The 25894-nt window shown below is 38.2% G+C and overlaps 4 protein-coding genes, 1 long non-coding RNA gene and 1 other non-coding gene across 6 annotated transcripts; 5 read left to right on the top strand and 1 right to left on the bottom strand.

The window, feature by feature from the left end:
- The first annotated feature begins 4899 nt into the window (after positions 1-4899).
- Positions 4900-7017, top strand: LOC120013810 (aldehyde oxidase GLOX-like). The gene has a single exon (XM_038865746.1). The coding sequence runs from the start codon at positions 5267-5269 to the stop codon at positions 6893-6895; it is 1629 nt and encodes a 542-aa protein (XP_038721674.1). The 5' UTR covers positions 4900-5266; the 3' UTR covers positions 6896-7017.
- Positions 7018-7425: 408 nt separating this feature from the next.
- On the bottom strand, positions 7426-10678 carry LOC120013852 (protein NRT1/ PTR FAMILY 5.6-like). Its single transcript, XM_038865809.1, has 5 exons — positions 10585-10678; positions 10013-10165; positions 9425-9642; positions 8811-9340; positions 7426-8398 (listed from the first exon to the last, which is right to left on the bottom strand). Exons 1-5 carry the CDS (start codon positions 10676-10678, stop codon positions 7567-7569), a joined length of 1827 nt encoding a protein of 608 aa, XP_038721737.1. The 3' UTR covers positions 7426-7566.
- A 1086-nt stretch (positions 10679-11764) lies between these two features.
- On the top strand, positions 11765-11835 carry TRNAG-GCC. The gene has a single exon. It is a non-coding gene; the product is annotated as a tRNA-Gly (tRNA).
- A 2671-nt stretch (positions 11836-14506) lies between these two features.
- On the top strand, positions 14507-17839 carry LOC120012055 (probable proteasome inhibitor). The gene is made up of 9 exons (XM_038863295.1): positions 14507-14798; positions 14882-15050; positions 15131-15277; positions 15499-15597; positions 16532-16639; positions 16724-16758; positions 16845-16908; positions 17007-17084; positions 17571-17839. Exons 1-9 carry the CDS (start codon positions 14624-14626, stop codon positions 17641-17643), a joined length of 948 nt encoding a protein of 315 aa, XP_038719223.1. The 5' UTR covers positions 14507-14623; the 3' UTR covers positions 17644-17839.
- Positions 17840-19138: 1299 nt separating this feature from the next.
- Positions 19139-19722, top strand: LOC120013507. The gene is made up of 2 exons (XR_005471415.1): positions 19139-19368; positions 19453-19722. It is a non-coding gene; the product is annotated as an uncharacterized LOC120013507 (long non-coding RNA).
- A 2454-nt stretch (positions 19723-22176) lies between these two features.
- On the top strand, positions 22177-25120 carry LOC120012219. The gene is made up of 6 exons (XM_038863543.1): positions 22177-22576; positions 23282-23366; positions 23739-23914; positions 24092-24152; positions 24255-24302; positions 24844-25120. Exons 1-5 carry the CDS (start codon positions 22442-22444, stop codon positions 24269-24271), a joined length of 474 nt encoding a protein of 157 aa, XP_038719471.1. The 5' UTR covers positions 22177-22441; the 3' UTR covers positions 24272-24302; positions 24844-25120.
- Positions 25121-25894: the final 774 nt, after the last annotated feature.

Genomic DNA, 25894 nt, shown 5'->3' on the forward strand with positions numbered 1-25894 from the left:
AAAAGGGCGTAAATCTTAAAGTATCAACAAAGAAAATATTTAGCAATTGCAACCTATAAGACCGAGTGTCTATACTAAAATATTTTTAAAAGTATAAGCCAAAAAAATAAAGTGCAGTCTCTAGGATCTTGGTTTTTTTTTTTTATCCCAAATTTTCTAAATGTTAAGATAAATGGCATATAATTTTATATGGATTATATGAGACATGTGATGTCTATGAATTCACATTGGATCATTTATATTCATCTCAATACTTAAAATAATTAGGACCAAAAAAACACTTGATCCTTCCAACGCAATTTTCCAGTATCTGTGAAGACAGTGATCATGCATATTGAGCTATCTTTTTTTTCAATTTTGGAGCTATAAAATACACAATGGCTCCGACTGCAAAGTTTCATCTTTTTTGGTACAACTTATCAATTTATCATTAAAAGTTACTATCCAGACCATTATTAGAATAACTAACCAGTCTACCCATAAAAAAAAGCCCGCCAAGGCTTTATAAAATTTATTCAACGAATCCCCAAGTGAACACAATCTAAATAGTAAATACACAGAAACAAGATACTTAACAAGTGGATTAAAAGGGATTCCTTTTAATGAAAAGATTATCAAGGGCTATAACGCCTTAGGTGGTTCAAGTGGCATATTCATTTAGGTCTAGGAAATTATCCAACTTACATCTAAGAAGTCCAGAACACATTAAATCAAAAAGATTCAAAATGATAACAACTTTAAATAGGAGACTGCTTCACTTTATAGAGATATTTAATTTGGTTAATTTCATTGCAGCAGCCAGAGAACCCACTTGACTTAAACAGTCATAATTAATAATAGAGGGACCTCCAGCTAGTTGGCTCACAAAATTTATGTATTTAATTAGATAAACTGTCAATAGATTGAAGAATGAAGATCTATACCAAACAAATGAAGCTTTAACATCAAATCAGACATGAAAGTGTAGTTAAGCAATAATTTTCAGATAATTAAGCTGGAAAAGTTGACGATTGATAATCAACTACAAATGAAAGTATTATTATAATCACTCCAAATTACCGAATAAGCTCCATACAAGACTCCAACACGTTAAGTCATCTAATGCATATGCATAGTCTATTAATAAAAGGATTGATGATCAATGGATGTACATAGGCTTCAAACCACTAGCTCTGCAGCATGAAAACAGAATACTGGGCCAAGAACCCATTAAAGATGGAAATTAGGTAGGATGCAGCCGACTAGAATTTTCATGTAGTTTGAGTTTACATGTTAATTCAAGTTCATTTGAGGTGTAGCTCTAATAGATCCTGAGCTGACACTACCTTGGCTTTTAGCAAAAACAATGAAATGGCGTTCAGACAACCCAACATATTAAGAAGGATAGCAAAAATTATTTACCATACGAACAAAATAATAAAATTTAACAAATAGAATATACCAATAGTGTTAACAACATCCTCACTACTAAATACCTTCTAACAAAACTATGCCACTACCTACAAAGCGCATTCAGAGACGGTCAACCAAAGTATTAAAAAGGAATAGCAACGCATGCAATGCTCACAAGGCAGTAAACAGTTGCTAAGAATACCAATAAGTATCACACGCATCAACTACCAGCACATAAAAACATCCAGTATTCAAATCTGAATATCAATCAAGGCAGTTAACACAAGTGGGCATATAGTAATATCATAAAAAAAGTACATTGTTTATAGTTAACTTATTTCAAAATTCACATTACACCTTCAATGGCCCAATCTTCGTATTTTGAAAATTTTCATCCAACGTCCGCTGTATATGTGACACAACAGCAAAGCTTTATATTAAAAACACATCAATCTCTATCCATAAGATCTGTAAGGTAGTATACAAAATGTTCTTGTAAACAAAAGGAAATGGTTAAAATTATTCTATTTTTTAGAACTAGAACCAGAACGCAAAACCACGCAAACTCTTAATTGTCAAGCTTAAACCAAGCATTTCAAGATATATCATCAATTCAAAATTATCCTTATAAGAAAACAATAAAACTAGGGGTAGGCGCACCAAACTCATGCTTGAATCCAGAACACATACTCTAACATAGGAATATTATGTCAATCTTACGAACATATTCATCAATGATGCAGTACAACTTTCAACAACACAATTCATGATTGAATTATGTCCTTTCTGTAAACACACCGATGACAGAACAGAATGGCTAAAGATTGTAATATTTGAACTTACATAACATGTATTGCTCCAATACAAGTCTTAGAAATGCCATTCGTCAATCACTAAGAAGAGATGCGATTGGGTGACATTGCAATTATTACCAAGCTCATAATCTAATGAGCTAGATTTATATGCACTAAAGTTACATAATCAGCTAGATCCGAGCAACCAAACAAGGAACATGCCAAAAGCAGACTCAAGCTATCAGAGGCTTAGAACTAGAACCAAAATACTTAATCAAGCATAAAAAAAAATATTAAAACACAAACTAAAAAATTAAAAAAACACTGAAAGCATTTCAAGATATATCATCAGTTCAGAAACCCCTTTTAAGAGCGCAATATAACAAAGGGCACCAAACTCATGCTTAAATTCAGAACACATACTTCCTATGGGGATATTGTTAAATCCCAAACATAAAGATCAACGTTCCAATGAAACTCTCTCTCTAATACAAATTCACGATTGAATTCTATGTTCTCCTGTAAACACAAAATAAAATGTACTAAAATATATATTTCACTAACATATCAAAACACTCATCAGATTCTGATGTAGATTGAGGCCCAAGTCTAGCAACAAGCAGACCTAACTAGCCACTAGAAAACCGGTTGACTAATGTTAGGTTTGCCCAACTTATATACTGCAACTCAGGCCCTCAATCCACCGATGTGGGATTCACCTTCGATGTTTACATCAGATTCTTAGAAGTCAAGTTCGCTAAATCTAATTGTCAAACTGCGATGCGATTTGGTGAAATTGCAATTGTTAAGTTGTTATACGCGGAAAGAGTGTTTTCGTAAAGTGAAAAATGGTGTTAAATAAGGGGACTAATAGTTCGTTTTACTGATTTTCAGTCAAAATCTCTTTGTGTTATAGCAAACTGTAACACAGAGAAATTGGACAAAAGATATACCTTCTGAGTGAGCTAGCAACGAAGAAAACGAAGGAGGGAGAGAGACATGAGATGGCTAGCCACTTCTAGCTTCCCTTGACTGCGAGATCTGCGATGCAAACGAGAGAAGGATTTTCGGTCGAAAACTCTGATGCGATCATGCGAAAAAAAGATCGAGAAGGGAGAATGCGTATGATGCACGAGATTCTAATCACGGATAATAAAGTGAGAATTCGACTTATTTTCAGTCAAAATCAACCACCTATAAACAAGTGAAATTGGACGAGAGAGATACCTTCAGAGTGAGCTAGCAACGAATCAGACGAAGAAAGAATGACAGACTCGCCACTTATAGCTTCCCCTTGGCTGTGAGATTTGTTATGAGAAAACGAGAGAGAAGGATTTGCAGTCGAAACCTCGGATAAGATTATGCGAGGGGATGGCGGCCGAAAGCAAGGAAAGAGAGATCAAGAAGGCAGAGTGCGCCTGATGCGCGAAATCCTAATCACGAAAAATAGGGTGATAATTTGGCAGATTTTCAATCGAAATCAACTAATATATTGGAACAAACCCTAATCTAGAGAAATCGGACAAGAAAGATACCTTCAGAGTAAGCTAACATTATGCAGATGAAGGAGAGAGAGAGGGAAGAGCAGTCTCGCTACTCCTATCTTCTCTCTACTGAGAGATTTGGGATGAGAGATCAAGAGAGGGATTGACATTCGAAACCTCTGATGCGATTATGCGAGAAGAGGGCGGTCGTGAGCGGGAAAAGGAGTTTCGGTGGAAACTGGAAAGTTCGAGCGCGAATGCCTAATCCTGGAAAAATATGGTGAAAAGAAACGACATCGTCCAATCCATAAGGGCCGCCTCACGCAATTATTGTTGTGGAATTTCTGATGGTGACAAAGCCCAATACCTGTGGGCTAGATTTGAGCCCAAATGACAAACCGAGCGTGAATTTGATGTATTGGGGCTTGTGAGCTCAACTTTGAGCCCAGATTACCAAGCAATAAGAGCCCCAATTCAATTTCCAGAACAAATCAAAACCCAATCATAAATTGAGCAACTCTTGTTGCTTACTTTCTAAATCATTTATGCTTTGATTCAAAGTTCCCACTAAAGTTCCAAATTATATATATTCTATAAAAAGTTGTAATTATTTGCATGCCTTGAATCTTTTTTTATTTTTCTTGGAAAGTGATACCATACAAGCTTGACATTTACACATCTGATATGGGGCTTAAACTTAGACTATCAAGCTCGCGCACACAATATTTTCTCATCTGACAACAAGGTAAATTTGATCAAAACGTAAAGTGTGATTACAAGATATTGTTCGTAGTAATAATTCAACTCATAACCTCTTGGATCCATACAATTTTATGCCTTTTAAGTCATTATAATATATCATTACCATATCAACAGGGCCAGGGAGCTCATGGCAGTTACGAAATACAAGTAGTGGCAAGCAGAAGGCGAAAAATGTCATGATCATCGTGCTTAATTAAACACAAGACATGACAAATTAGGGTAGAATTCATTACCCCCATTCAAAATTAATGATTGGAATACTGAAATCCATTATCTTCTTGTTTAAACTCCAAGCAAAATAATTGGTCCAGCGCTTGGAGTTGGAACCAATAAAAGGCAAGTGTTATGAAATGTTGAAAACGCTCCAGAACTTATCTTGTCCGATGACCATGACGATAACTTGACTATGCGAAACGCACAGAAAGTAGTAGTGGGTCAAGACAACCACCACGTGGTGGTCCCACTTTCGCCGTCCCTATTTTATAATTACTGGACTTTGTCTTCACATTCACGTCAGCCACCTTCAGTATAATTCTGAAATTTCTGTAGCTTTACATAGCTACAACGACCATTTTCGCCACGTGTCAATACGAGAATACGAGGCTTCAAGAGCCGACACTCGTCTCCTTGGACCCACTTTTTGTGCCGTTACCGTTGAACTTAGTCCTTCTGTCTTCACCATGACGATCACACGGAATTACAAAGTCGACGGCCCCGATTAATTGTGTTTTTCATCTTATCGTGAACCCTCACTTGGTGATCGCTGTACAATTCCTTTAATAAGAAGCTTCGAACACTGAGAGACAGAGTGACTGACTTCACTCTGTGTCTCTAATGGGTTCTCTTCCTTTCCAAAGGTTGTTGCTTTTCCTCGCTTTCAATTCAATCGCAGTTTTACAGAACACCATCATCTTTGCAACTGCTCAGCTGCCTGGCACGTGGGAGCTTCTGGTCCCAAATGCGGGAATTGCGTCCATGCACACGGCGGTGACCCGATTCAACACGGTGGTCCTTTTAGACAGGACCAACATCGGCCCATCCCGCAGGATGCTACGAAAGGGCCACTGCCGCAACGACCGAAGCGACGCCGTTCTGGGACACGATTGCTACGCCCATTCTGTCGTCCTCGACCTACAAACCAATCAAATTCGTCCACTCATGATACTTACCGACACATGGTGCTCCTCGGGTCAATTCCTCCCCGATGGGACCTTAATACAAACGGGTGGGAGCATGGACGGGTTCAAGAAGATCCGGAAATTCGAACCTTGTGAGCCAAACGGGTCTTGCGATTGGTTGGAGCTCCAAGATGTGGAATTAGGCAACGGCAGGTGGTATGCCACAAACCAGATACTACCGGACGGTTCGGTGGTCATTGTAGGCGGCAGAGGAACCAATACGGTCGAGTATTATCCGCCGAGAAAAAACGGCGTCGTCCCGTTTCCCTTCCTTGCTGACATGGAGGATAATCAGATGGACAATTTGTACCCTTACGTTCATCTCCTCCCCAACGGTCACCTCTTCATTTTCGCTAACAACAAGGCAGTTATGTATGATCCCCAAACCAATCAAATCATCAGAGATTATCCAATTCTCGATGGGGGCCCACGGAACTATCCATCAGCAGGGTCCTCGGCGATGTTGGCACTGGAAGGGGACTATTCAACGGCGGTGATAGTCATCTGCGGTGGGGCTCAATACGGTGCGTTTATTGAAAGAAGCACCGACACCCCCGCTCACGGTAGTTGCGGCCGCATCGTGGCAACCTCTCCTAACCCGGCTTGGGAGATGGAAGACATGCCATATGGGCGGATAATGGGGGATATGGTAATGTTACCTACCGGTGACGCGTTAATTATCAACGGAGCCCAAGCAGGGACCCAAGGGTTCGAATTGGCATCAAATCCCTGCTTATTCCCAGTCCTGTACAGACCGGATCAACCGGTTGGGTTACGGTTCATGACACTAACGCCGGGAACTATACCCAGATTGTACCACTCTACGGCTAACCTCTTACCGGACGGGAGAGTATTGATTGCGGGGAGTAATCCACATTATTTCTACAAATTCAATGCAGAATTTCCCACTGAATTACGCATCGAAGCGTTTTCACCCGAATATCTATCACTTGATCGGACTAATATCCGACCTGTTATAGGGGAAATTCCGGAGACGGTACGGTACGGAGAGGTTTTTAATGTAATTGCGTCGGTACCGCTGCCCGTGGTGGGGATAATGGAGGTCAATTTGGTGAACGCGCCATTCGCAACACATTCGTTCTCACAAGGTCAGAGACTGGTCAAATTGACCGTTACACCCTCGGTGCCTGACGGCGACGGCCGGTATAGGATAGGAGTTACGGCGCCGCCGAATGGGGCGGTTGCTCCACCGGGTTATTACATGGCGTTCGTGGTCAATAATGGAGTACCAAGTGTCGCACGCTGGGTGCATTTGGTGTCTTAAATGATTAAATATGTTCTTAAACGTATAGTTTAGGCAAGATGATTGCATGGAAGCGTTTGAACTTCTGCTTTAAGTGTCAATAATACATAATTATTCAATTGGATTATTGTGACATTACATTATCATCGTCTCATTTCTTCCTTAAACAAAGCTAACTTGCTCTATTTCACCAAATAAAGAAAGAATATAATGATGGAGGAATGCTATGGGTGATGAGCTTTAAGCAACACTTGAAAAGGAAGCATCAAACTTTGTTGCTTTTAGTCTTTTAAGCACTAAAGATTCTTTTGGTGAACCTTTATAGTTTATACTAACTATTATTTGCTAAGTGTAGTATGAGATATGAGAAATCAAAATCACCTAGTTCGTGAATCAATCGAATTGTATGGATTTAGGAGATTATGAGTTTGATTTTCACATGGGTCTTATGTTCATGCGCTAACTAAACTTTATTCCAACTTATCTTACTTGGAAAACTTTTGTGCGTGCAAAAAAATTGCATATGCAAAAGCTTTTTGAATAACTCTTGATAAAACACTAACTGGCACGCAAATATGATATTGATATGATATTCTTTATTACTATTATGTTTCACATACTATCATTTTATTGATATGAATTTGATTATGCAAAAGCTTCCAACCATGCATTGAAGCAGCCCCGTCAACATCCTAACAATCATCGACGGCTACACTCTGCACACTCTTGTAAGAATATCGCCGAGCAATTGGCACATAGATGCACAAATTGACTGCAACCATGCCTGCTAATAGCCAGTAAAACTTGTCCAAGCGACAACTATTCAAATCCTTCCCAAACCAACTCTGGCCACTCTTTTCAGTAACTCGATCAACAATTGTTATCAAGAGACTACTAAGGAAGTTTGCAGTCCCCATCACACTAAGGTAGAAGGCAATCCCTAAGCTTCTCATCGAATCCGGAACTTGGTCATAGAAGTACTCTTGCAAGCCTACCAGAGTAAACCCATCTCCCATACCAATAATGATAAATTGTGGAGCCAACCAGAAAACACTCATGGAACTTGACCCTGTTGTGGGATTCTTTGATACAAAATTTAGTCTCTTTTTCTCAACCAAAGCAGCAACGATCATCGTAGCGATCGAGAATAGCATCCCAATTCCAATCCTCTGGAGCATTTTGATTCCTCGTTCGTTCCCCGTTACTTTTCTTAGGAAGGGTACTAAGAATTTTTCGTAAATGGTGACAAAAGTTATGAATCCAATGGCAGCCATAGCGTAGATTGAAGCCGGAGGGAGGAGGAAATCATTACCAATCTTTCTGTTTAGATTGGCCGCTTGTTTGATGAAGAATGTATAGCCTTGTACCACACAGATTCCAAATGGTAAAATAGAAAGCCATATTGGGATCATGTTGAGAATAAGCTTCATTTCCTCCACTCTTGTCACTGTTGAGAGTCTCCAAGGACTCTGTTTCTCAACTGAGCTTCCTTTCTCTTCCACAATAGCCGCTTTGTCTAGAAACCTAGTACTCAAACATAGCAGGACATTTTATTTTAGGATGCAAGCATGAGTTTAAGCTTGTAGTGAAATAAGCGGAATAACAGCAAACTAGATATCAATTTGAGCAACCAATCCAATAATTTCAAGAATATGCAAGGAAATCAAACAAAATATGCAGGAGAAGAAACAACATAGATTTATCCTGGTTCGGACTCAATACGAGATCCTACATCCTAGTCCACTACAATCTTTGCAAGAAATTACAGGCTAGAAATCACAAGAACCAGCCTCATGCGTCCGGACAGACATTGGTCTGTCCAGACATCTTAGCTCCTGCCAACGGCTCAAAATTTAATTTTGAGCCATAACTCCACAAAGCTTTTGCAAAGAATAAGAACATATAATTTGCGATCAAATCGGGATTTTTGGCTTACTTGAGTTTATCAGTGTGGCGGAGAAGTCTTCCTTGTGTCTTCTGCGATTCATGCAATTCAGCTGGATTGGAAGGAGAAGGAAGGTTTCTTTTTGCAATGGCAGCTACAAGAACCTGAAACAATGGTGTTAGAGGGCTTCCAGTAGGTTTTTGGTATCTGTAAATTGGCATTCCGATAACAAAGATAATAGAAGATATAGCCATGACTGTGGTGAGCATTATGTCTGCGACGCCCCAGCTCGCATGTTCTTGCACATAATTTATTACAGTCACCCCAAGTAGAAATCCTGCACTTATTCCAATGTTCCACAGATTGAAGAATGACATCTTTTTCTTCCTCTCGTCGGGGCAATTGTCGTCGAATTGATCTGCTCCAAAACTCTCCAAAGAAGGTCTATGCCCTCCAGTTCCAACAGAGATCAAGTTGATTGCGAGAAAGAAAACAACTTCATGAACGCTCCTCGGTTCATCACCACCATCACAAGGCTTGAGGCTCGGTACAAACCAAGATATTGTTAACAGAATTAAACCCTGTTTTCCAACAGTAAGAGGGAATGTTCTTATCAAACAAAATTGAAACAAAACCTTCTAAAGTTGAAAACTGAGATTATATACCATGAGATAGAGAATTGATGATAAAACAACAGTTGGAAATCGACCCAAGTAAGCATCGGCTACGAAACCACCAATTAGGGGCATCAATGAAGCCACACCAGTCCAGTAGTTCACACTCTTTGCTGCTGCCTTGAGGTCTTGGTGCATTATTTTAGTCAGGTAAATGATTAAGCTAGTCGAAATTCCAAAGTAACTCAGTCTCTCACTGAACTCGATCGCTGTTCAAGCACAAAAGAAAACATGCATGCATATAAAGATAGATATTATTAGAAATCTACATCCAAAACAACCAATTATTATTTTTTTCACTCAAGGGTTCATATTTCCGTGGATACACGGAATTACCCTCACGAATTTATTCCTCATGGACCCAACAATTGGCCTTAGCCCAAGTCACTAAGTCCATGAAAAGGCCTAATTGATAGTTTGCAGGTTGGCTTGCACATACATATCACTTAGTAGACACTTGTCCATCCGATGTGGGACATGTTTTTAACAAATATGCTTAGACTTTGTGGTGCTAAAGTATAGATAGAAAGTAAGAAGAGAACAGTGAAAGGTAGTTGATAGATTTTCATGGCGACTTACCGATGAAAATGAATGAGGCTTTCCAAGCACCAGTGGAAGCTCGAAGAGGAACTCTTCCTTTATGATCCACTGAAGAATCATAAACCCATTTCTCCTCATCAATCTCTCTTGCTACTGCTTCCTTTTCTATGTTCATAATATGATCTTCAATAGCTAATTAGATAGGTTATGGCTAAAGAGCGTAATACTGCAGGAAGTTATGATGGTTTTGGTTGTGGAGAGAATGCTTTGGTTCGAACCTCATTATATGGGAGGAAGAGGAGGGGTTGGGGGATTTGCTTTGTTGACCCAAACAGTTTGGTTCTTTCTTTTTTTTTGATAAATCAACAGTTTGGTATTTAAATTCTTTAAAGCATATGTGAGAGAGGTTTTATCTAGACAAATAATTGATATTCTTAGTAATTATTGAGGTTGAGTAAACAAAAATGTTAGGAATCCCAGTAAATGAGATCTCAGTCATTCCAATAATCAATCTTAGCCATTGATTGATGTAAATATAGGGGTCCACAAAACCTGATGCACATCAATCAAGGGACATCATTAATTACTGGGATAATTGATATCTCATTTACTGGGATCCCTGTCACTTCTGAATGAGTAAAATAGTGAATTCCTTCCACTCAAAAATGTTATAAAACTTTGTGTGTACATGGGAATAGCATCCATGTCTTTTTTTTTTTTAAAAAAAAATAATGACGACACTTGAAATTTGGACATTGAAATGGGTCTAAACTCGAGTCTTGAGATGGTCAATTAAAATTCAATACGTGGTCACAAGGATAATGTTCACAGTGAGAATTGAACTCGGGACATCCGAATCTATACGATTTTGAGAGAGAGATTCACCAATTTATATGATTAAGGAAATTTGGTCATTACTTATAATTGATAAGCTTTTCGGTTATACTTCTTTTCCAATTTGTATGGTGCACAGGACAGGAAAGGAAAAATAAGGCATTTTTTTTTTCTGTCTAAAGGAAAGAAAGAAGAGACTTGTATGCATGCACGATTTCTTCAATATTGTGTGTGATGAGTCGTTTGTGGTACAGGAGTCCATAAAAATGACTAAACTGAGAGTGACTATTCTTTTGTAGTCGTAGACAGTTGCATATATATAGATGACTCTTATTGTTGCCTACAATATTTTGCTCATGCTAGTTTAGAGATTAGATTATGACTGTGTTGAGGAGAAATACGGGTGTCCACTTTCTCAACTCCAAAAGGTCATGGATTCAAATAGAACGACGGGGGATCATTTCTTGGAAGAAAACACGTGCGGATTCGGAAACACGGACAACACCTTAGTTGGGCATACATCACGGCCTCGACTGTATTTTGCCCCAACAGACTGCATATCATTAAGCCACTTGACAGAAACGATAATTGGTGCAATTAGTAAAAGCTTAAATCATTACCATTGTTGATGGCTTCATTTTGCTCTAATTGTAAACCTTAAACTGATCACGTGATAATCTGTTTAGAGAGAACAGCCCAATATAAAAGAGCTCGTGGCCACTTCATATTTCACGGCCTTTTTTGTCAATAGAAGAAATCGTGGGCCTGGACTCGCCTAAACAACAGCAGTTCTATGGGCCTAGTAATATTTTACGGCCTTATAAAATAGATAGACTTTAATTTTAGTCATTCTCATCAAGTTCCAATGTTCCATAGCTCACAGTTTTATTTATTAGTATTTGAGTACATATAAATATTGTAATATAATGTAATATTCGAATTTGACTAGTCAACAGAGCACCAGTGGTCTAGTTGTAGAATAGTACCCTGCCACGGTACAGACCCGGGTTCGATTCCCGGCTGGTGCATATTTCTTTTTGTCATCCTTATTTCTCTTATATCCTTTGCAGGTAAACTTTCTAGGCCTCATGTCCTTGTATTCATTCTTGTCCTATTTAACTCACTGCCAAACAAACATGCATGTTTTGATGGATAAAGTTTTCTGTCTGTCAATTTGGGTTTGGAGCAAAATATATGTAAACTTCAGTCTGTAATGTTGATTTGCATCTAAATTAACACAAAAAAATTAGCACAACCATGCACTGCCAGTCCACTAATCATGTGCAAATAACCAAACATGTTACCCCACCGGGATCGACTATATATAGCGAATCGATGAGTTGTCAATGGATCTCCACCAAATACTTCTGTTTAATAACTAATTAATCATCTAACCAATGCAATCACAGTCCATCATTCAGAGACAGCAAACTGATTTCTTATTCAAATGTTGTGCAACTCTGTTGTGTAGTGTCTTAGAGCTAGATTGTTTCCCATGCAAAGAGCAGCTGACATATATAATACAAGCTGGTCGTTAATCAATTATGGACTCCCTCGTGATGTCCTGAATCTGTTAAGCATCCTACCGCAAATGTAGATAACAAGTTCCCATATAACTCTTTTTAATAACCGAAAACAACATCCAACAAGTTTACTCTTTGGACAACGCTGAAGTTTCTCACTTGACAACAAAGTAAGTTGGGCCAAAATCCATCGCATGACCACAAAAGTATTACTCCCAATGTAAATCGAATTCAGGACCTCAAGAGTCCATACGGTTTGACCCCAGAGATTCACCAATTAGACTATTACATAAGTGGTTCCCATATCACATTGATTGATGTTCTTCACTCTATGAAACAGCTCCTCCTTTGATAAATCATACTGCTACTAACTTGCAGACATGCATATATTCCTGAATCTCATCATTATATATGCAACTCCCATGTCATTGAACCAGCCTCTTGTTTGTAGTGATTGCATACAACATAGGGTCATAAAATAAAACTAGCAATAATAGAACATGTATAGTAAAATTATGAATGTTACATTTATTTGGGCAAGATGTTTGCACGCAAGCGATATTACTAACAGCTCTCTGAAGCAGACAATTTTGTTAGCTTGTCTTCATGAAAAACAATGTCTATTCTTGTTCCATTGTTTCCTTTTGTTCCTTGATTCGATTCTTGTTTTCAACAACTGCTCGTTGTAGAGACAAGAGAATTGGTCTATTCAATTCAAACTTCAAAGGAAGAGTTTTTGCACTATGACGAGACTAAAGAATGACTTTTTTTTTGTGTGTGAATCAAGATGCTCTGCGGTTCTACCTTTATAATATGTAACATTTCGTGCTTTCGCACTAGTAATATTTTGCTTGTTTTGGACCAGTTTCTACTAGTCCGCACGGCTTAGTATTCCTAGGCGTAGCAACAGCTCATACCAATTTGACCATCAAACTTGGGGACGAGCATTAATGTTGCTGTACAACTTAAATGAAATACAACTCTACAAATAAACACACTAGAGATCTTGTTCCCTTGATTCAAAGATTGGTTGTATTTTTCTGAATATTCTAATGATTCCACGTTTCATTTCCCTTGTTGTTCAACAGACAACTCCATAATGACAGCTTAAAGAAAACTTGATTAAACAATCCCCCGGAATCCAACAATGCGAAATTTCCATCAGCCCGCACGCTTATGGGATCTCCATATATTGATTGATTTCCTCTCTATATATAAGACCTAGCTTCATTGCGAAACCAAATCACAAAGCAAGCATATTCACCAATGTCTCAAAGTCTTCTTCTTTGCTTGATATGGGCAAGTACCTTTGTGGGTCTAGCCATGGCAGATGTAAATCCACCAACTACAAGCCCATCTGAACCACCAGTAATTAGAAAACTTGGCAAGCACCAGCCTCAAGTGCCGAATTCCTTCATTGAACCACCAAGTCTTAGCCCATCACAAGCCCCTCAAGCAGAAGAAACCATCCTTACCAGTTCTCTGCTCAGGAGAATGAGGCACCATTCCATCGATAAGTCAATTGCAGGAGGAGGTGTGATCCTTGGAGGCCTTGGCACCACTTTTTTTGTGGCAGTTTTTTGCTATATTAGAGCAACTCGAAGACCTAAAGCAGAGACTGCTGATTCTTGAATTAGTACTTTTATCATTGTATGGTATATACAACTACAAGGGGTGGAAATTTCAAGCCATCTTCTTTACTAATACTGTAAAGAAAACTGATTAAGTGCAGTTAATGTACCTATAGATGCAGATTTAGATTTTATTGTTTTAAATATTCATAACAAAAAAGAGGGTGAGTGTGGCAAACATTAAGCGAAAATGCTAAAAATTCCAATAATTTTTTACCGACTATTACAAATATTGAGATAAAGGCACATGATACATATGAAATGTGAGTTACACATAATTTATATGAAATCGTGTGTATTTAAGATAATTGTGATAGTAACAAAAAAAAATGATAGGATTCGTAAGACTACTGAGTAAGTACGATTGGAAAGGGTCAAATTATAGCTTGGGCCGTCCCTTTGGGCCTTCAGTTCAGCCCATTAATTGGACTTGAACATTCAGCCCATTAATTGGACTTGAACATTCAGCTCATTTGGGCCTTCAATGCGCTTGGCAAGGACGTTTCGTAATTTATAGTCGGATTCTTACGCAATCGTCCCTTTTCTTGTCGAACAAGACGAAATTGACACGCGCGCTCACCACATAGAACCGCCAAACAATCTCCTTTACCTTTTGGGAGAGTCGAGAGTCTAAACCCTTTCTCGTTCGTGATCGGAGGACAATGGCGAACTGTAAATCGGTTATGGCGGTGATTAGGGCTGCGAGGCCCACGTTTAGGAACAATTACGACAAGATTGTGTTCTCAGTTCATTCGTCCTTCCTCGCTTCGGGTTACGTGCTCACGGCCACTGGACCCTCGGCGTTCTCCGATGACGCACTGTCCTCTCCCTCCACCGGTAAACTACTATTCACGTTCGCTTTCTCTCTTTCGCACACAAATTTGTCTGATGGATCCTATATGTTTATATTATTGCTGTAGATGAGGTAGGAATTGATCACTGGAATGAACACGACGATGAGTATGCTTTCGTGTATGTAAACGCTGAGTCTTCGAAGAAGGTGCTCGTTAAGTGTCTTGTTATGAACGGTAAATTGCTTGTTGATGCTTTAGCTGACGGGGCACCGGAACCTGTCCATCTCGAAATTGAGTAAGGGTTTTTCGCTGTATTGTGTTTGAAATTAGGTGATTTGGCTTTGTTGGGCTGTTTTAATCCCTTTTTCCTTGTAGTGTTGATAAGTATGTTGCTGAGAATGGAGGCACCAACTATTCTGAGCATTATAAGAATTTGGAGAATCTGGTGAAGTGCCTGAACTCAGAGATTTTGTCTAAATTGGACGCATCGCCAAAGCCCAGCTCATCAAGTAATCTTACAAGGTAATTTTTGAGAACCTTTATTGGGGCTTAAAATTAGTGGATGCAATTGATCAGGTAGTGTATTTTACCTCGTTAGCAAAAAAATTTGTCAACAACTGGTTAGGATTTGATGTTGAAGCTATTTAATACATTTTAGAAGCCCCGCAACATTCAGGTATCTTCGTAACAAAGATTAGTCATTAGTTAATTTGTTTTGGATCGTTTTGGTTGGTGGTTTGTAGGTCAGAACCACCCGATCAAGAATCGCGGCATAATGTAAATGAACCTGGATTTGGATTTGGATTTGTGGACCCAAGTGGACGTCATATCCATCCGTCAGGGTATGCAGCTCTCTCTCTGTCATTTACTATGTGGGCGTGCTTTATTGTGGATGGTTTTGTAATCATGGTATAATGTGATTAAGATACTGGGTGTTTGATGTGATATGGTTGTGAGTTTTTGTCATTCGTGACTTATTTTCAATACATGCATGTGTGCGCAGCGTTGAAATGCGAATGATGATGTGCGCGTGTGCATGGGGGCATCTAAGTGTTTTTGTGTGTGTAGTAACAGACTATGTTTTTCCAGTTTGTCTGTCCCCGATTATAAGTTCTCGTTGACCACGGCCTATAGGAACCAGGCTATCTACCGCTTTTAACCCTGTTTGCATAGGCTCGTGCACAGATTTACGTTCAATAATCCCAGGGGCTTTCACTTCGACACGTCTTCGCTCGTGATCGCTTAGAGACCCTCTTCCATCAATAGGTACTCCCAAGGCATCGACCACACGCCCTAGCATAGCCTTTCCTAAATCCAAATTTATCCGTCATTTGTTTATGGGATGTGACTTCCTTCAGTTGGTTTGGGCGTCATAGCCCATTGCAGAATTTCACCGATGAACTATATCTTGCTCTTGCAACATAAATTAACCCCGCTGCTATCTTTACTAAAGTTCTTTTCTATTTAAAAAGAACTAGATTTTGGCCAATTAGAGCCATTGCTATTTCAGATTAATGCAGAACTTGGATGTTAATGCTGCTGTCAAGCTTTTGCTTTTTATTGGTTTATTTATTTTTGGCGATTGACATGGCATATTATTAGACTGACCTAGTTCACTCAAGTTAAACATTTTTTTTTTGGGGGGGGGGGAGTAGGTTTATTGCCTCACCCATGTGGTATAGGCTTAAAACGAGCAGGGTACACATATGATATAAATGCTTATGAAGCTTCCATAAATTGATATCACTCACTCCAGTTTCTTTCTTTTATTTCTAGAGTTGTAGTCCCTCCTGTTTATCCACCAGGTGGTGATACTGATCGTTTTCCGAGGGTTGGTGGAGATAGGGATCTTTATCCGGGGCCTGGTGCTGGAATATATCCACGGTACTGTTGAAGTTTTTTATTTTTTAATTTTGTTTTGCGGTGGTGATTGTCACTTCAACTAACTGTATATTTGCTTTCCTTTAGGGGTGATTTTGGAACCGGTGGGGACATGCTTGTAGGTTTGTAATCTCTCTCTCTTCGAATTGGTTGACTTATAAGCGCGTTACAATGTTTGTGGAGTTATTGGATTGTTATGCTAATGCAGGACCTAATGACCCTCGATGGTTTGGCGGAAGTGATGGAAGGCCTGGTTTCTTTGGAGGACGATCGTGAGTCTCCCTCTCTTTCTGTCTCTTTATGAGTGTGTGGATGGAGTTTACGATTGTTTCAACATGGACTTAATAATTGGTGGAATGTATTAAAACAGGGGCGTTCCTCCTGGTGCTCGTTTTGATCCCTATGGTCCACCTGATGTTCCTGGTTTGGAGCCTAATCGTTTTATCAGGTTTGTATTTCTCGTCACTCGTCAGTTTCTTCCACTAGTCAATGGAATATAATGATTATTCTTTTTTTTTTCTTTTCCCATCCTGCCTGAAGATTAAGGAGAGAGCAAGTCCATCTGTCATTTCTTTTTTTAATGCTAAAGAATAAATATATAGAAAAAGGCACCAAGGTGGTGCCATACTGCCATCCCATAACGTCAAGAAGTGGGGTTAATACTTAGTTCCCGTCTTCCTGTCCTTGCACTGGGTTACACTAGGTTGTGTTCTGAAAACATCTAGATAAAAGAACTTGCGGTTGAAGTGTATTGTGGTTGTGCTGGGCTGTGAAGCCATTGACCCAGTTATGAAACTTAATCGATTTTGCAATTTTTTGGAAGTTGATTTGCAACTATGGAACGATGTCGTTATGTTGATGCTGCAATATTAGGTTCTTTGAGTCAGTAGTAGAAGCTTGCATTTAATGTTTTTCTGCTTCTCGTAATTGCCAGAAACCCGCGGAGGCCCCCAGGTGGTATTCATCCCGATCTGGAGCATTTGAATGATGGATCAGACTTTATATGAGCCTTTTGGGAACTCTCCTCTAGCCTCTCTTTTTTACTCTTTTTTTTTTCTCGCTCCTCCTGTGTAATGTTTATAGGATATTCGATAAGGTATCAACCTCACATTTTGCTTGTGTGGTGTTGATTTGTGTAACTATTTCCTCAATTTTTATTCGGTCGTGAATGAAATGCTAGTTATATGTGGCATGGTTGTTTTACTGCTTCGGTTGTAATGTCTGGATCTGGCAAAGCGAGTTGTGGTTTTCCTATCTTCGTCAGTCCATCAATAGTGGAATCAGATAATACTCTATATACAGGATATAACCGGTGGTTATATTGTATAGGCCTTTCTCTGGGAATAGTTTAGATGTAGTCTATATTTTTGAGAGAGGTTCAGCAATGGAGTAGTGTTCGACTTCACGAAGTGCCATGCCCGAGCTCTGCTAATGGATTTGCTGCAAGGATTTTTTAAGAGAATTGCCAAGAAACTTCAACCTTGACTCATTAGACTCTTTTCCCTCTAATCATTTGCTTCCAATAGGTGGACTAGTGTCTAGTATGTGGTCTAGTTATTATCAAGGAAGCAAGCATGTATATTTTTACACATTTTCTTTTTGATCGATAACAGAGGTGTTCTTTGGACAGTCCATTTAAGTCTAAATATATATTGGGCTAAGCAAATGTAAACCCGTGTGATGCAACACAAATCATTTTGGAAATAGCCAACTTAGAATCGAAATATTGAATTTACCGATTTTGAGCAATTCTTTACACTATAAATTAGATAATCAGCTAGACCATATACTAGTCCACCTATCGGAAGCAAATGATTAGTGGGCAAATGAGTCAAGGTTGAAGTTTCTTGGCAATGCAGGATGTAACCAGGTATTCCTAAGCCAGTTTAGACACACACAAACCCACTTACAAAAGTTACAAATTGGTTTGTTTGAGATTGAGTGCAAACCACTTGAAAATAGTTATGCCAATTTAGAATCGGACTCCTAACAAGATTCTTTACGACTTAAATTCGAAGAGATAAATAATTAGAGTATCACCAGCAAGTGATTTATAATTTTATATATGTTTTGGTTGTTGAGACTTCAATTTACATACCCACTTCAATCTATCAAAAAGAAAACACAAGAACTGGAAACCCACACTCAACAAAATTTGTCAGGTTATTTATTGTGTAGAAGCAGAAGAAAGGTCCCACATCTCACCATCCAGACATGAAAGAGGAAGCTTCTGCTAAATTAAACTAGTCGTTGCCCCGATAGAAACGTAAGCAAGTTGGAAACGTGTGGCACGACCTCTTTGTTCCTTCTGGAAGCCCACTTTTCTACTGTCATCTACCCAATTTCAAAAGACAAACCGCCACCCCCCCCTCCTTCTAGATTAACATATGCAGGCTTAATTAATTGTGACTAATTTCCATTTAATTAACCTGTCTTTTCACTTCTCAATTAGTCATATATATACATATATATATATATATATATATATATATATATATTAAGGAACATTTAGGCAGAAGCCATTTCAGAATCAAGGTATAAGCTTTGACCTTTCTGTTGATGTATATATACATAGATTTTGTTGTTTGAGGCTAGAAACAACATGGGTGTCTTCAAATCTTCTTCTCTGCTCCTTGTTTTGGTCCTATTCATAGCATCATCCACATCGATTTCCCAAAAACCAGCAAGATTTGCAGAAGCAAGGCCACTTCCTCTCATACCTCAATTACCAAGTAAGGAAAATCCCAAATCTCTATCTCTCTCTCTCTGTTAGAATTATCTCTCATGGTGGCTAATTTCGATTTCATGACTTATAGGATACTCGAAGATTATTGCAAGTTTGGGGATTGTATGCGAGTGTTGTGATGGTAATGGAAGGGAATGTTCAAGTACATGGACCGACTCTTGCTCTGACCTTCATTGCCTGCCTTGGAAGACATACACACACTAGTTAGTTGATCTTCTAAATTTTTTTCTCTCTCTCTGTATTTTAGGGTTTTTGTGTTTGTTCTTGTACATAATAGAGTTGAAGATTTCTACTTAATTACTCGTATTTGTATATGATTTGTGTGGTATTAGTGCTGCAAGATGAACCAAGTACGAATATTAATTTTAGAAAGCCCAATAATCTACATATTACCTAAAAAGACTATATCCCACTTCGGATTGACATAACTCAATCAAATGGTATATAAGTAAAATTCTAGCCCCTCTCGCACAAGTGACGTGTTTTTTGAACCTCATAACCAATAACAACATGCCATGAAGAACTAATTCATGCACGCTTGTGACCAAAATAGACATGTTTGGACTTATATTTCCAACGCGTACAAACGGATAAAAATTTGTGTTGACTTTTATGGGTATCTTGTGGTGTAGTGTGTGATGATGATAATTAAGAAACTAAAATTAACCCACCTACAAAGTTGAGTAATTCATTAGTCATCACAGATAGGTTTATTAAATTTAGAAAGTTTATCAATCAAGGTAATTTCTGTGATTGTTCTAGAGAACAAATACATTTGAGTTTTTAGAGCTAAAAGTCGGTCTATACTCTCTAGTCATACTATTATTGATACAAGTAACAATCAGTGTCGCCGGGCGAACAATTTATAAACTACACATTATAAAACCAAGGCAATTTGTTAATTATATAACTTAGGTGGGTGAGATGTCGCTTTCTTAAAATAGCAAAAATTGAGGTTAGAAACGTTTTCCTCCCTCCATAAAGAAATAGAAATGTGGGGGGATGATTCAATTGGATCATCAGTCTTTTGGGCTTCAATCAAAATTACTTCGGCCCAAATATGAAACTAACGACTCCTAGCTCGTCTAAACCTACTCAAGGCCAGCCTTTTTTCATGTCCCAACTCCTATACTCTTTTATGGGCCCTCAAGCATGGACTGGACCTCAAAACAATCCGTCATTCTCACCGGGGCTTATATAAGGGCCCATCTTCACTTCAGGCCTTCCAACGAAGCATTTTTTGAGAGAGAAATTTATGGTGATGAAGACATCTTTTTTATGTGTAAAATTTATTTTTCTTTATTCAAAAGCAAAACAACTTTTTTCCTGGCCATGACATTCATTCGGATCATGAACCTCACCGTACCATAACACCATCGTCAATCCTACTTTACACCACTCAAAAGAAAGATGGTAAAAAACAGAACCCAAAATTGTGAACTGAAAACACAAATATCCACAAAGAGAAAGCCAAATAAAAGGAAAGGGAACAAAAAAAAGTATAGGGAAGCACATGCAATTCTCGGACTCAAAATTGTTGGCATTTGCACAAAAAGTAGGCATGCTCCTAACGTGTACGTTTCTTTTGGGTTTTCTTTTCTTTTCTTTTTTTCTTTGGCTTGCCGTTTTGTGATTGTCCTCCTTAGCAGACCTCCATTTGCACATGAAGAATGTGATTATTCATGTGGCGATAGTTTAGTTGATGATCTCTCCGAACTTAGGAGTATAGTGTCCGAGATCGAGAGTTCGAACCAACATGTTGAGGGTGCACAAGATTTCTGCAACCTCTGAGTGGTCCAAATAGAACATGCATGATGCAGCCTTGTTATCATGCGGTAGCCACACATTCGCAGAGTTCTATTATATCAAGTAAAGTAATTCCTCCAATGGAAACTAAATATATATTCTTGTGTTGACTCTTGGCGACTACGAAACAAAGTAGAAAAAGGAAGGATTTATCATTAGGAATACTATGTTTGGTAGGTGTTTGCTTGTAGATTGAGATTACTGGAGATTTTCTGTCTCTCATAAACGCATTCATTGTGTATGTATATATGTAAGGATTTGGGTGTATATTGATATCTAATTAATTAAATAACTTACTAAATTTAAAATGATATTGCCTACTGCTATATGTTTCCATGCATGTAACTTTGTTGACTGATTTAATGAAAATTACCATTTACCAATATATAAAATCATCTAAATTAAGCACATTTCACATTCAATTCACCCAACAATTACCACAAAAAAGGGTTCAATTTCTTGACTTATGATCATGTTTGGCTTTTCAAATTTCTTGGAAAATGTGTCAATCTTGCATGAAACTATGGATGAATGAACTCTGCAATTCAACACTCTTAAAATTCGCATCTAACCGTGCAAAAATAATTTGATAGAATGGTATGCGTAGAAATTTTATGACACAATAATATGACCCACCTCTCAAACTGTTCAAAGCAAAGAAACTCTCTTATCCAAAACAGCGAATTTACTTTAGTTGGAGAGACGACGAGTCTCATGCAATGTCTGACCCGACCGACAAGATAGAAGAAGATAAGGTGGTCAGGTTTTCAGTTTTTTTCTTGTAATTTTATGTTGTCTGTTTTAAGGAAAAGTCAAAGAAAAACAGTTGAAACAGTGATTTCTTAATCTGGGTCCCACATAATCCCTTCGATTTCTCCACGTGGCACACATCTGTTCCTTGTCTTGCCAGGTGAGAGAGAAGGCAAGAAAACTATTAGAGAGGGAGAAATGAAACAGAGTGAATGTTAACTCCTCCTCCTTTTTTTTTTTTTTTTTTTCTTTCTTTTGGGTTTATAATAAATTTGGTAAGAGACGGTTTCATTTCTCTTTACCAAACGCGATCTTCACGTGTCCTTCTGTGTCTTTCTTGCTCTTTTTCTGTTCTGTAGTCTGTTTTCTCTCTCTATAAATCTCTACACCGTTTTGTTTTTATTTGACGGTGATTAAATATATGTGTGTGTGTGTGTTAAAACCTGTATATAGGGAGTGATAGAGAGTGATTTCATAGGGTTTACAGAGATTTCAGAGAGAAAATGGAAGGCAGGAAGCCAGCGAGCAAATCTTCCTCATCGTCCTCGTCAACTTCTGAGATGTTTGGGTCTCGAGAAAAGTACCCTTCACCGTCTTCTCCAGGGCTGTTTGGTTCCATATTTGCGCCAACCTCAAAGGTATTGTTTGTTTTTCTGTTCAATTCTGTCACGTCTCCGATTAAAGATATGTGCTTTTTGGTTTTTTGAATGCTTTAGATTCTGTTTTATTCAATTTTAGGTAATGGGTTTTGGTCATTTCATTGCATTGTGGTTATGATCTTGTGCCGGAGTGTGTGATTTGATGGAGTGAATGAGAACTCATTAAGCAATATGGGTTCTTAATCGCTTTTGTTTGTTTGATTGAGAAGCTAAAGGTGGATTCTTTTCATAAAAGTTTATTCCATGAAGATTTACTGTATCATATATGTTTCACAACTGAACGGTTTTTCCTTAATTGAAACTACTTAAGACTGCTGAAGAAGGGAATCGAATCACATGAATGAATACAAGCCACTGATGAGAATTAAAACACTTTAATGATCGTATGCAAGGTTGTCAAATCGTATGAATCGATTGACAAAAATTTTGAATCGTGAATCGTAAGATTCACTTATTTTTGAATAATATATTGTAAAGTGATAAAATATATGCTTATTCATATAAAATAAATCTATGGTACTTAAAAAACAAACGTTGACAACATGTTTTGTTCCTTTTGAAATTATTTTTCCTGTTAGCGCTACATAATATGCTGTTGGCCCCTCATAAGTGTTCTTAGCTTGTATCATTTTCATGTTCTTTGATGATATTGTTCACTTGAGCTTGTATTTGGTGTTGTATTAGGTGTTAGGGAGGGAATCATTGCGCACCGAGTTGAGAAGGCAGGAGTATGCTAATGGTGCCTGGAACACCAATCCCGGACGTCCAGGTTTGTGTAGTTGATCTTGCTTGGAAGATTTGTTTATGGGCTATGATATTCATATTCTGTTCGACCATGAATAAATTATCTGAATTATATAATTTAGTGCCAAGATTTGAATCTACACTTCAATTAATTCTTTATTTATATATGTATATAACCCTTTTAAATTTTTTATACAGCTGAGTCTTATATGTTTTTGTGTGCTGTCGTAAAGACATTCTTTTCTTTTTCGAATTCATTGGCAATAGTACACATTGGTTCTGTGTTTAACTGATTTGTTTGTTGACTCTTTTCACTATCTGCGTTCACTCTCTTATCTGCGTTCACTCTCTTACTTTTTGTGGTCTATATATACTGACTTAATCCTACCATATCAAGTTGATGCTCTGGAGAACAGTGAAGGCGAAGTCAAGAGCATGCCAAATCGGGACATGAGTTACATGTATCATGACCAACGAGTACAACCAAGTCCTCTCAGTTCATCAATCTTTTACGGTGGTCAGGACGTATATAATCACCCTCAGAGTACCCAGAGCACTGGAGTGAATTCTGTGGTGAGCACAAGTTATATTTGTTTCTATATCATCCAACTCTAGATGCATTTAATTTCATATCGCATCCTGCCATGCCAGGAAAGGGAAGAGCGATATGCGCTGAACTTAAATTGTTCGAATAATTGTTTGACGAATGTTCTTTTTAGAAATTCACTAGCATCTTGTCTTTTCCATCAGTACAAGAAAGATGGGAGTGAAGATGATTCAGGTATTGCTTCAAGAGGAAACTGGTGGCAAGGTATTTTGTTGTGGCTGTCATAGGGTTGTATGACTGGAATCATGAAATGGTTTGTCTTGCATTAACGTTGATGCATGTTATCGTAAATTTTCTCTTTGACAGGGTCTCTTTATTATTGATGGCTCACTCACCATGGATATACATACCTAGGTAGTATTCCTTTTTTCCTTTTCTTTACCTATGTGCTTTAATCACAGAGTTTTTCAGCGTTCTAATACTATAACAAGCTTCCTGTTTATCGGCCTAGCTTTAAATTAGGGATAGTTATTTCACAGACAGTTTTATTTGAGGCATGTTTTAGTTAGTTGCAAATGCTAAAGACATTGTATTGTGTTTTTGTTGAAGGCTTGAAGCCTTTTGAATCCCTAGAGTATTGGCATTTTGAGGTGTCAAGCTTCAGTTTTGCTTTCGGCAGATTCAGAATTCTGTTTTTAGCAGATTTGAGAAATTCTGTTTTTATTACCCCTCATAATGGGTGTTTATTATTTCATGTCCGATATCTTGAGATCGATCATTCATTATTATAATTCTCTGGCCAGCCAGATACCTTCTCATGGAATTGTCTTCTGTTAGTTGTTTGTTTATGGTTTTAAATTGGAGATAATTTGCCCTTGTTTCGACCTTTCTCCCACTTATTCTCTGTCTTTCCCAAATTCATTTAACTGAGTCGGTTTCTGTTATATATTTGCAGGTAGATTCCTTTTTCATTATATGAAGATAGCTAGTCAGATCATGGCAGAAAGCTGGTGTTTGTCGCTTTCTCCATCCTGGCAACATCGTTCTATGAAGTATGAACTGATAGTTATGTTTTTTCTCTCTTTCTTCGTGTTAAAGAATTATGAACTCAGTAGTTTTTTAAGGACTTATTCAACTACACCGTTGTAGTTGAACCCTGAATTGGGAAGTCATCTTAATTATTGTTCTATAATAGTCGTATTTTGATTTCAGTTTTGGAAATATCTTTATTACCTACAACTGATTCCTTGTGCTCGTGATCCGATACATGGTTAAATATTAAGCACTCTGTGCTTTGTCCGAGAAATCATCGGTTCATTTAGGGTTTGGTTGGCTCCAACTTCTAAAGACAGAACCACATAGAAAGGTGGTAAGGTTGTGACATTTTTGTGAATTCCATGCATGTTTTTCTTCTTAGATTGTAATGTTTAGTGGTTCAACATTATGATACCCTTCTAGCGGTCAAATTATGTTTGTCTATAAGATCCCTGAAAGCTCTACCTACCAATATATTCCATCTTTGGTCGACAGGTTATCAACTGTCAAAATCCTGTCCAATATTTGTGGACCAGCTGAGAGCAAATTATGTTGCAATCCGTCCCAAGTTGTTTGTCCTTCAACTGTCTTATGTTGTTGTCGACCGATCTCATGTTCCGAGTCTAGGTTATTCCTTACTGCAGATTATGCAATCACTCGAACAGTCTTTGTCCATGAATGTTAGGGAATGCTTTTCTAAGGTTCTGTTGAGTTCTGGTCGTCAAAAGATCTTTAGTTGCAGACAAACATTCTATAGCCACACTGCAGCATATTTAGGATGGATACATTCAAGCTTCGACACTTGAGTATTTCAAGCGCCAGACATGGTATCTACTTCTGCATGGAAGTGTGTAAGCGGCAAAAACCAGCAGTTTTTATGTTAGAGAAACGATTGGGCCTCATTGTCTGGAATTGATTTTTCACAATATTCCCCTACCTTATCAACCCTTTCCATCGCTTCAATGCTGACA

The sequence above is a fragment of the Tripterygium wilfordii genome, chromosome 13, assembly GCF_013401445.1.
Source record: "Tripterygium wilfordii isolate XIE 37 chromosome 13, ASM1340144v1, whole genome shotgun sequence".
NCBI lineage: Eukaryota > Viridiplantae > Streptophyta > Magnoliopsida > Celastrales > Celastraceae > Tripterygium > Tripterygium wilfordii.

What these genes read in the sequence shown, in the direction of transcription:
- LOC120013810 (XM_038865746.1), top strand. Translation starts at nt 5,267, where the DNA reads ATGGGTTCTCTTCCTTTCCAAAGGTTGTTGCTTTTCCTCGCTTTCAAT.
- LOC120013852 (XM_038865809.1), bottom strand. Translation starts at nt 10,678, where the DNA reads ATGGATGCTATTCCCATGTACACACAAAGTTTTATAACATTTTTGAGT. An exon ending in AGCCTCATTCATTTTCATCG is followed by an intron (nt 9,643 to 10,012) that starts GTAAGTCGCCAT and finishes GTGCTTGAACAG; the next exon opens with CGATCGAGTTCAGTGAGAGA. An exon ending in CATCAATTCTCTATCTCATG is followed by an intron (nt 9,341 to 9,424) that starts GTATATAATCTC and finishes GTTGGAAAACAG; the next exon opens with GGTTTAATTCTGTTAACAAT.
- LOC120012055 (XM_038863295.1), top strand. Translation starts at nt 14,624, where the DNA reads ATGGCGAACTGTAAATCGGTTATGGCGGTGATTAGGGCTGCGAGGCCC. An exon ending in GGTTTCTTTGGAGGACGATC is followed by an intron (nt 16,909 to 17,006) that starts GTGAGTCTCCCT and finishes GTATTAAAACAG; the next exon opens with GGGCGTTCCTCCTGGTGCTC. An exon ending in GAGCCTAATCGTTTTATCAG is followed by an intron (nt 17,085 to 17,570) that starts GTTTGTATTTCT and finishes CGTAATTGCCAG; the next exon opens with AAACCCGCGGAGGCCCCCAG.
- LOC120012219 (XM_038863543.1), top strand. Translation starts at nt 22,442, where the DNA reads ATGGAAGGCAGGAAGCCAGCGAGCAAATCTTCCTCATCGTCCTCGTCA. An exon ending in CACCAATCCCGGACGTCCAG is followed by an intron (nt 23,367 to 23,738) that starts GTTTGTGTAGTT and finishes TACCATATCAAG; the next exon opens with TTGATGCTCTGGAGAACAGT. An exon ending in GCACTGGAGTGAATTCTGTG is followed by an intron (nt 23,915 to 24,091) that starts GTGAGCACAAGT and finishes CTTTTCCATCAG; the next exon opens with TACAAGAAAGATGGGAGTGA.